General features: G+C 30.8%; 3 protein-coding genes across 3 annotated transcripts; 2 read left to right on the top strand and 1 right to left on the bottom strand.

The window, feature by feature from the left end:
- Window positions 1–405: 405 nt before the first annotated feature.
- On the top strand, window positions 406–4,750 carry LOC145035617 (uncharacterized). Its single transcript, XM_078984136.1, has 8 exons — window positions 406–493; window positions 569–730; window positions 1,132–1,200; window positions 1,761–2,196; window positions 2,287–3,036; window positions 3,100–3,227; window positions 3,397–4,614; window positions 4,707–4,750. The coding sequence occupies exons 1-8, from the start codon at window positions 406–408 to the stop codon at window positions 4,748–4,750; spliced, it is 2,895 nt and encodes a 964-aa protein (XP_078840262.1).
- A 52-nt stretch (window positions 4,751–4,802) lies between these two features.
- Window positions 4,803–8,000, top strand: LOC145035618 (ATP-dependent DNA helicase PIF1-like). The gene is made up of 4 exons (XM_078984137.1): window positions 4,803–5,987; window positions 7,001–7,042; window positions 7,706–7,891; window positions 7,977–8,000. Exons 1-4 carry the CDS (start codon window positions 4,803–4,805, stop codon window positions 7,998–8,000), a joined length of 1,437 nt encoding a protein of 478 aa, XP_078840263.1.
- A 1,827-nt stretch (window positions 8,001–9,827) lies between these two features.
- Window positions 9,828–10,971, bottom strand: LOC145036714 (Adenine nucleotide alpha hydrolases-like superfamily protein). Its single transcript, XM_078985181.1, has 4 exons — window positions 10,664–10,971; window positions 10,459–10,568; window positions 10,233–10,351; window positions 9,828–10,127 (listed from the first exon to the last, which is right to left on the bottom strand). Exons 1-4 carry the CDS (start codon window positions 10,836–10,838, stop codon window positions 10,058–10,060), a joined length of 474 nt encoding a protein of 157 aa, XP_078841307.1. The 5' UTR covers window positions 10,839–10,971; the 3' UTR covers window positions 9,828–10,057.
- Between the last annotated feature and the right edge of the window lie 512 nt (window positions 10,972–11,483).

Below are 11,483 nucleotides of genomic sequence, written 5' to 3' on the forward strand. Positions count from 1 at the left end.
CAGATTTAACGAATAATATGGACTATACTCATGCTAAAGAAAAGAGAAGACTTAGAAAAATATATTTGGATAAAAAAAAATCTAAAACTTATTTTTCTACTTCAGTCCCGGATAATTCATCAACCGTACATGTTTTAAACAGGAAACAGAATGGTGATAGTATCAATTTAGTTTTTTTTATCAAACTTTTACTGATTTCAAGATTATTATACCAACGAATTACATATCAATCTCTTAAAACTATTTATAAATCGTTTTATATATCTTCAAACATTTAATATTTTTCATTATATTTTGAATAAATTTTATTGTAATATTATTATCGTCTTTCTTACTTTTGTTTTATAGAACGAATGAGCATGTATTATAATTATGCTAGAGAGAAGAAAGATTAGAAAGTTATATATGGATAATAGAAAATCCAAAAAAATCTCCAACGCATCAACCGTTGAAAGTCCATATAATTTAGATGTTTTCAAAACGCACATCGATGGTAATCGGTTTTCATACCTTCATTTCTTATAAATAATTACATATTTTTTTAACAAATGTTTACATTGTATAACAGAAATGTGCAATCTTTCTGGACAACCGCTACCTTCAACGAGCTCAAAAAATATTCGTAAAGAAAATACAAACAACTATACATCGTTCTCAAATCAGCAAAGAAGCTTACAATCTCCTTCTTTAATTCTAAATGTTAGAACACCATTATCTAACATTTCGAATGGTATGAGTCATTTTTTACAACCTACTATCGAACTTTTACTATTTTCGACTTTATTATATGAACAAATTAGATATCAATCTCTTATCGTTTCGTTACTTTTGTTTTATAGAACGAATGGACATTTATTATAATTATGCTAGACAGAGAAGAAAGATTAGAAAGTTATATTTGGATAATAGAAAATCCAAAGGAATCTCTACCGCATCAATTATTCAAAGTCATTATAATTCTAATGTTTTCAACATGCACATACACGGTAATCATTTTCCATTTCTTATATATATATATATATATATATATATATATATATATATATATATATATATATATATTCTTTTCATACCTTGAATTCATATAGATAATTATATATTTTTTTAACAAATGTTTATATTGTATAACAGAAATGTGCAATCCTTGTGGAAACTTTCTACCTTCAAACAACTCAAAAAATGTTGGTAACGAAAATACAAGTAACTATAAATTGTTTTCATATCAACAAAGAAGCTTACAATCTCCTTCTTCAATTCGAAATGTTAGAACACCATTATCTAACATTTCCAATAGTATGAGTAATTTTCTACCACTTATTATTTCTGTAATTCATTAAGTGTATAAAAATTCTACCAAAAATTATACTGTCTAATTCTTTTAACGTTTTTTTACAGGCATATATAGTTCTTGTAATAACATCCAAACACCAATATCAAATAACAGACATCACTCTTTCTTTTCCAATGGCATGCAATCCCTCGACTCCTCGACTATAATTCAACCTTCTTCTTCTGATAATTTAACAAGACGAACCTAGAAATTAAAAAGGAAGCCTACCAACATATCCGCAATTCCTATGTTTGACTTTACAATACACGGAGAAGTTAATGATCAACATACCCATGCAAACATAGCTAAAGGTGTATCAAAAGGTAACCATCACAATAAAAAAGTTATTTGAATTTATTATTATCTTAAATTTATGCAATGGTTACAGCTACATAGATTGTTATATTTGACATTGATTTTTTTTAAACAGATTACATTGATCATGGTGATCAGAATGTTGTATGTCAAATATGTAATGCAAAGTTATGGACAGCTGAATCTATTAGAGGAAAAGATAAACAGAATACAAGTTTTTCACTATGTTGTGGTTATGGCAAGGTTGAGTTGCCAAATTCTAAAAAAGCACCACCAAGTTACCTAAATCTTTTTCGTTCAACAGATTCTAAATCCAAGTACTTTATTAACAACATTCGTCGTTACAATTCAATGTTCTCATTTACCTCAATGGGTGGGAAAGTTGATGCATCCATTAACAGTGGAAAAGCTCCATTCATATTCAGACTTGGCGATCAAAATTATCATAGAATTGGAAGTTTGTTACCCTCAAATGGAGCTAAACCAAAATTCTCTCAGTTATACATATATGACACCGATAATGAGGAGTCAAATAGGCAAACAATTTTTGGGTACATATTCAGACATATCAAAATTATATTTATACATTTTCAATATTTTTCATTACAACTATTAACATTTAAATTACATTTTATTTGCAGTCGACAACAAGATGCATCTACATCAACTTGTGAGTCAGTTGATCTTCAGATTATACACGATTTGAAAGTTATGTTGGATTCAAATAATGTGTTGGTTCAGACTTATAGGATGGTGAGAGATTGTTTCCATGATAATCCTCACATTGACCTTAAGTTACGCCTTATTGGAAAAAGGATACAAGATGGAAGGACATATAATTTACCGTCTGCATCTGAAGTTGCTGCTCTAATTGTTGGAGACATTGATGATTCTTTTCAAAATAGAGATATCATTGTACAAAATTCATCGGGCTCTCTTCAACGTATTAGTGAATTACATCCTTCTTATCTGCCTCTTCAGTATCCATTACTCTTTCCATATGGTGATGATGGGTATAGAGTAGATATCCTTCATCGAGGTCTAACAAGTTCAACCAACAGCAAGCGCCCTAACTGTACAATGAGAGAATTTTTTGCTTACAGAATTCAAGATAGGATTAATAGCTTCTCATTAATCCTTAATTCAAGAAGGCTTTTCCAACAATTTTTGGTTGATGCTTATACAATGATCGAAAGCGAGAGACTTTTTTTCGTACGGAAAAAACAAAAAAATCTTAGATGTGCATCCTACGAACATCTTCGCAACGTACAACATCAAGGGAAGACAACTTTTTCCAACACTGGACAACGTGTTATCTTACCTTCTTCTTTTACTGGTGGTGCACGTTACATGCAACAGAACTATTTGGATGCTATGTCCCTTTGTAAATGGTTTGGATATCCAGATTTTTTTATAACTATAACATGCAATCCAAAATGACCTGAAATCAAAAGGTTTCTTAAAGACACAAATCTCAAACCTGAAGACAGGCCAGATATTCTATGTAGGATATTTAAAATAAAGCTTGATGCAATGATTAAAGACTTGCGAGAGAAAAAATTATTCGGAAAAGTTAAAGGAGGTATGTCTGATTTTAACATTTCAGTTTTACCACCTTCATATTTATAGTATAAATACTATCATACTTAACAAAATTATTACATTTCATTTAATATTTATCTTTTTATTATCTATTTACATTACTGACATTTTTTATTTTTTTATTTTACTTTTCTTAAAAAAAATTATAGTTGTTTATACAATCGAGTTTCAAAAGCGCGGACTACCTCATAGTCATATATGTCTCTTTTTGCACTCCGATGACAAACTCCGTACTGTTGAACAAATTGATAACTATATTTCGGCCGAGATTCCAAACATTAATGAAGATCCTGATTTGTATTCACTTGTGAGTGAGTTCATGATGCATGGTCCTTGTGGTGCTGAAAATATGAAATGTCCATGCATGGTTGATAACAAGTGTTTAAAAAACTTTCCGAAAAAATTCTCCAATGAAACTTTAGCCGATGAAGATGGTTTTCTGATATATAGGAGACGAAATGATGGATGTTTTGTTGAAAAGTCTGGTGTCAAATTGGATAACAGACATGTTGTTGCTTATAACAAAGACCTTTTGAAAAGATATCAAGGACACATTAATGTCGAGTGGTGCAATCAAGCTGGTTCTATAAAATATTTATTCAAATATATCAATAAAGGTCCTGACAGAGCTACACTTGCTGTCATACAATCGAACAATGAAAGTGCTACTAATAATTCAGTAGACGAAATCAAAGAGTATTATGATTGTAGATATATATCTGAATGTGAAGCATCATGGCGAATTTTTGGTTATGATATTCATTATAGGTATCCTTCTGTGGTTAGGCTTCCTTTTCATCTTCCTGGTCAACAACAAGTTGTTTTTGATCCAGATGATGATATCGAGAATATCCTTGACAAACCGTCTGTTGCATCTTCAATGTTCACATCTTGGCTTGAGTGTAACAAGATCTATAAACAAGCCCGAGATCTTACTTATGTTGAATTCCCGACAAAGTTTGTGTGGAAAGCTAATTCACGGAATTGGGAACCAAGGGAAGTAGGATTTTCAATTGGGAGAATTCATGCGGTTTCGCCTAAACTTGGTGATGCATATTTCTTAAGAATTCTTTTAAACAAGGTCAGAGGTCCAACATCTTTTGAAGATATCCAAACAGTAAATCAAGAAATATGTCCTACTTTTAGAGATGCATGTTACGCTTTAGGGCTTCTAGACGATGATAAAGAGTATATTGAAGCTATTAAAGAAGCAAGCCATTCAGGTACTGGTTATTACCTACGGTCATTATTTTCAATGATGTTGATCTCTGAAAGTTTGGGAAGACCAATATTTGTTTGGGAAAATACATGGGAATACCTTTATGATGGAATTCTTTACAATCAACGACGCCGGTTAAAGTCTCCTGGTATAATACTTAGCTTTTATTACTTTAACATTTTTTTATATAAACCATATATTTGTATTTTTTTTTCTAAGTTTATATTTACCATTCTACAGATTTATCCCTTACTGCATCAATTGAAGAACTTGACTTTGTTTGAGATTGAATCATTTCTACTTCGTAACAATTCCACCCTCAAGAACTTCCAAGGCATGCCTTACCCAGATTTTGATTGTGTATCTTCTTCTAATAATCGTTTGATTGCTGAAGAGTTATCTTATGACATCACAAGTCTTCAAAACGAATTTCAGACACTAATTGTTTCATTAACAAATGAACAACGAGGTGTTTTTGATGATGTAATGGCAGCAATTGAAGATAATAAAGGAGGTGTGTTTTTTGTTTATGGTTATGGTGGAACTGGCAAAACCTTTCTTTGGAAGACTTTATCAACAACTATTAGATCTAAAGGTCAAATTGTTTTGACTGTTGCTTCAAGTGGTATTGCTTCTTTGTTACTAACCGGAGGTAGAACAGCACACTCTCGCTTTGGTATTCCATTAAATCTTACTGAAAATTCAATTTGTTCTATCAATCGAGACAGTGATGCCTCCAAATTACTAAAACAAACATCGCTAATTATTTGGGATGAAGCACCGATGGTTCATAAGCATGCATTTGAAGCATTGGATCTCACTTTAAGGGATGTTTTAAGTTTTGGGAACGTTAGGAACTCACATATCCCGTTTGGAGGTAAAGTAATTGTATTTGGAGGTGATTTTAGACAGATTCTACCGATTGTTCCTAATGGTAGCAGACAAGAAATTGTCAACGCGTCGTTAAGTTCATCATATATATGGACAAATTGCAAAGTTTTGAAATTAACGAAGAACATGAGGTTGACTGTTGGAAAAGATCCGTCTGAAATACAACAAACAAGCTTATTTGCAAATTGGCTCTTGGATATAAGAGAGGGAAATGTTGGTGGTTCTAATGATGGTGATGCAGTTATCCGTATTCCTGAAGATCTTCTTATTACTCAATCTTCTGATCCTATCGGTTCATTAATTGAGTTTGTATATCCATCACTTCTTGACAACTTGAACGATCCCAAATATTTTGAAGAAAGATCAATACTTGCACCGAAAAATGAAGTTGTACAAGAAATAAATGATCGTCTGCTTTCATCGTTTCCTGGAGAAGAAAAAGAATACCTCAGTTCAGATAGCATCTGCCAAACAGAGTTTCTTCACGATCAATTTGATGAGAGTTTATATTCACCTGATGTTCTAAATGGACTTAAAATCTCCGGTTTGCCAAACCATAAGTTGATTTTAAAGGTCGGTGTTCCGGTTATGTTACTAAGAAATATCGACCAGAAAATGGGTTATGTAATGGTACTAGACTTCAGGTCGTATCATTGGGTAATCGCATCATAGAAACAGTGGTCTTAACTGGAAGTAACATTGGACATCGAGTTTTTATTTCAAGGTTGTCTTTAATACCTTCAGACAACAAAATTCCATATAAGTTCAAAAGGAGACAATTTCCCCTAGCGGTTTGTTTTGCTATGACTATAAATAAAAGTCAGGGCCAATCGTTAAAAAGGGTTGGGTTGTTTTTGCGAGAACCGGTTTTCTCACACGGTCAGTTATACGTTGCTTTATCTAGAGTAAAGAGTAGAGAAGGACTAAAGTTATTGATTTTAGATAAGGATGGTAATTTGACTAATAAAACTTCCAATGTTGTGTTCAAGGAAGTATTTCATAATCTATGTTGAACATTTATGTTTATTTTTTTTAAATCAAATAAAATTGTATTTACTTACCATCCACAATCAAATGCTTTTGTATATTTATTAATTTTTTTGTACTATATAAAATTTCTAACTTATATCCCGTGGTTTCCACGGGTTTTAACCTAGTATCCTAATAAAAAAGTGTGAGTGTGCCAAGTGACATCTCCATAGCCCCTCCACATAATTTTTTTCCGCCAAAAAGTTTCAATCTAAAATACCGAATATACCCGAAGAGCATTTCACCAAGATTTTGGTTTTCAAACTGAAGATCAGAGCAAATAGGATTGCTAATCTATTCCAAAATTAACGCTCAACATTCTAAACTGAAACCGATAAATCAGGAACTTCAACAAACTAATTTGTGTATATTGATTTTGTTTCCGCTTCATCTGATTCAAACTCTTTAATCAACTTCTTCTTCTCCTGGTTCTCTTTTTCCATTTGTAGCTCTTGAGCTTTGTTCAGTCGCAAACATTAATGACGTCTGGTACAGTGGTACGTTGCTTGGTTTGGTTTCACATCCTCTGGCTCTTCTTCCATCGATGTATTCCTCTATTCCACTCTCGTATATGTTAATTTAGTTTGGTTATAATCATTGTGTATGCTTTTCAGAATCAAGTTGTAGGTTTGAAGTTCACAACTTTTGCACTTTATGTAAGTGATTCTGAATTAGAATGCATATAAGGATCATCTGAATCGTAATAGTGTTTGGAAGATGAACTTCGAGGGTTTGAATTGGAATTTGATCAAAATTAGTTCAACTAACCTCGAATTGTGCGCTCCCATGGATTTCTCAAATTCGTGTGGGCAGTCTTATACTCAAAGACTAAAGTTTCTATAACTTCATACTGTTTTTCTTTGCCTAAACGCAAACCTGATAAATCTTATCCCCCACAAAACGCAAGGATTGGTATTTTGGTTATGTCATATTGTTCCCAAGGTTCTCTATTTGTATAATTATGAAGTAAAAATACTAGTTTGCCAATGGTTATCCTTAATGGTAATGATTTTTGTCCACTAGGTTCCAAACCATACGCTTAGAGCTAAAGGTTACAGCAATGGTTTTGAGAAAATATTGTCTTCATAACAAATTCAATACGAAGATTATGTGTTTTGGCTGGATGTATTTCAATAAAAAGACCTAAAGAGGTAAACTTGTATTTCCTTTTTTTATTTGCAAAAGATTAAAACTAATGCTTGTAGTTGTATTATTTTCTATTGGTTTATTCAAGTTTTAGCAATATCAATTATTTTAAGTAAATTTCTTAAGGTTTATGATGGTTTCAATAATATCGCTTTCTTCCGTTCTCTTTGTAGTTTATACAAAAATGCAGTTTAATTGCTTTTTATGCTGATCTTTTGGTATTATATTGTATTGATGAAAACTTTTTGTTGAGTAGAACCCGTAAGGATGCCAAGAAGAGATCCTCTGGTAATGAAAATTATGATCCAAGGAGTCTATACTTGCCTCCTGGCTTTTTGGAGAGTTTATTAGGTGGTCAGGTAATTGGCCCTTTTTGTTTACAAGTGATTAAATTGTATTACAATATGCAAGTATATGAAACAATATGCTTTTTGTTGAATATAGAAACAACGGTGGAAGTTCAAGTAGCAACATATGGACAAGGTTCTATTTTTTAAGTTAAGTCATATATCTAATATGGGCATAAGATCTCCAATTATCAAATATTTTTCTATAGAATGCACTTTTCTTAGTTGCTAACTCCATGTTACTAATCAGATGGGAAAGTTTTATGTGCCCTTAGAAATGGATGCATATGTTGGAGCAAAAGAATGTGAATAGTCTTGGAATGGTTTTGGTGTTTATGAAGGATAAGGGTATTTTGGTCATAAAGTAAAAATACATGAAAAAAGAATTCAAAATATTCATGATGTTTCTCAAATTTTTGATTGATTTGAATAAAATGATATTAAAACTGGAATTGATATTCAAGGGCCAAAAGATAGAAGAATTTGGTTTGAAATTATAAGAGTAATAGCAATATACTTTGCAATTATGATTTTTAAAACTCGAAATTTAATTTTTAAGTGGCATAATTTGGTATGTATTCAAACTAGAATAATTTAGGATTTTTTATTTTATTTTATTTTATTTTATTTTTTTTTGAAATTCAAGTTAGCTTTGATTTGCTTCTGGAACTTTTAGGACGAAAATGGCATTTGGCTCTCCTGGTACCACATATTCAAAAATCAAAATTGATTATATAATGATTTTATATAATTTGAGTATTTTCTATATGCTTAAACTTAAACGTAAACCAAAACAAAATAATGTGCAAAACAAGCAATTATTTCAAATGAAGATCTAAATTTTGTTATCCGATTAATTTTTTTTGATAATAACTTTTTATCACTTTACAATAAAGATTCCGTCCAATATGACGATTACAAAACAAAAAATATTTCGTTGGTGGAATGGCCAACATCAGTCAATGAAAGTTAACATTTTTATCTTGACATCATTTTATTATTTAACAGTCCACACCAATTATTTTATTTATGTGTTTATTCTTTTGTTTATATAGTTAGTTGAATTCAAAACGTTATTCTCACATAACGAAACCACTCATACCCAATTTCCTTTGAAAAAGACAATGACAATGAGAATTAAATAACATGTATTTGTTGTTTGTCCCCTAATAATCGAAACGTCTCTTTTGGCAAATATTCAACTTAAATCTACTTATTTCTGTTTCTATATCGTTATCGTTAATACCATTTTTTTTTTTTTTTTGAAGGGAGAGCTTAAGATATTTATATTACAATGAATATATTAATTTTAACTATTCATTATAAATTTACTATTATAACGGATATATTAATTTTAACTATTCATTACAAATAAAATTTACGGACAAATCTTCTATATTTTTAAGTTAATATATTTTTTACAAATATTTGATTAGTGATTATGATTTATGTATAAATTAATACATTTTTTTTACAAATATTCATTATAAATAAAAGTTACGGACAAATCTTCTATATTTTTAAGGTAAGACATTTTTTACAAATATTTGATTAGTGATTATGATTTATAATTATCAATAGTGTTTTGTTTTTCAACGGTATGTTTAAACTTAGTTGTCAAAATAAAACATGGATTGCATATATTTTACTAATGTTTAGTCTAATATTTATCGGATATAGAAAAATGGAAGGGTATGTTAGGAATATCACTTTGATGAAATATGAGATGTGAAATTGCTCGAGTCTTTTATCATAATAGAAAGAGAAAAAGATTTATCCCTAGGGTATTTGTCAAAAAGTAAATAAATTAAATTAAAAATGTGTATGTAAACATTTACTTTCCAACGAAAAAAATAATTTTTTAAAAAGTGAAGAATTCCTCTTTTCAAAAGCCAATAAAGAGTTTGAGATAATCCCAAACATGCCCTAAAGGCCCAAACCATAAGAATTATAACAGCAAAACAACAAATAACTTAATCAAAGGTTATACATCAATCCAAATTCTATATGACAAATAAAACAAAACAGTCAAAAAGCAAGAATACGAAGTGTACAAAATATTCCCCACTTATAGACGTCTCCATCGCACTTCATCTCTCCAAACACTAGAAACATCTGGTTCTATGGGCGCATATTTTGTTCTCATACATAAACACACCAACTAAACTCCATGTCTAGTTACTTGACAACAGTGACAGCACAACTCGCATTTTGCACCACGTAGCTGCTTACACTCCCAAGCAACACCCTGTGAATATATTCAAATCTTATACAATCAATCATCTAAAACCCAAAAAACACATTCAATTATCAATATTCATTGGATCGATCATATATATGCTCGTATGCATACCTTTTAATGGCACCGAGACCTCTGCTTCCAAGAACAAGAGAATCGAGTTTCAGAAGATTTACAGCTTCACAAAGCTTCTCCCTTGGATCTCCCCAGTATACCTTCGCAACAACCTTAGCCTTCATTTCACCAAAACCAATAAGTATATGATGTACGAATATGGAATCATGTAATAAAGATTTAAAACCTAAACAGTGGTTTAGATGGATATTAGAATTAGGGTTACCATTTTATCCCGGGAAACTGAGTCAAGCATGTCAAAGAGCTCGGAATCAGGAGTGATTCCATATTTCTTGCACACACCAGGCTCTTTCAACTCTATCAATGGTATCAAAGCTGCATGTTAATATATTAAGTTAATATATCACCTGTTCAAAAGATATTATATTAATAAAACTTATCAAAATACGCCATGTGTAGTCTTTACTTACGTGATCCGGTGTCAGCAAAGAGTTTCTTGTTAGCGGGATCTGATTTCGGCGACAAGACAAGGATGACGACGATGATGTCTCCGGCTTCAATAAGATTATCGATCGCCCACTTCAACGCTGATTTGCTTGTTGCTGAGTAATCCATCCCGATTCCTATCGTACGAGCCTTGGCCATTTTTCACGCTTTTGTTTTTTCGAATATATTTGGATTGAAATCAGAAATATAACGAAGAAGAAAAGAAGCTAGCTTGAGTTATGAACCACCGATGACAAGTATATCCTGTTGATGGTGGTATTTATAGGTGGTAAATCGGTGTGCCGCCAACTTATTTTGGTATGTATAGTAGGGATTCGGTGTCTTGGCTACGTAATAAAAGAGTAGATTCTGGAAGAAAGTAGAATGGAATATTTGAGCGATTGGGACCCGTAAATGTAACTTTTATTCATCAACGATCAATAAATAATTAAAAGGAATCATTATGGCAATCTAGACAACTTTAAATATAGCATGATTTTGTAAGAATTATATATATATATATATATATATATATATATATATATATATATATATATATATATATATATATATATATATATATATATATATATATATATATATATATATATAGGTTCAGGTTCATTTGAGACCATTCTAATTTTGTTAGACCGTGAGACCAAATCTAAAAATAATTTTAAAATGCAAAATAAATGGAAAAATCCAAAATTTTTTTTTTTTTAAATATTATTTTCGGAACTTGAATTAACTAAAAAAATATAAAAAAATATAAAAAATATAAAAATAAATAAAAAAAAATTCCGT

The sequence above is a fragment of the Lactuca saligna genome, chromosome 3 (assembly GCF_052625555.1).
Source record: "Lactuca saligna cultivar CGN05327 chromosome 3, ASM5262555v1, whole genome shotgun sequence".
Taxonomy (NCBI): domain Eukaryota; kingdom Viridiplantae; phylum Streptophyta; class Magnoliopsida; order Asterales; family Asteraceae; genus Lactuca; species Lactuca saligna.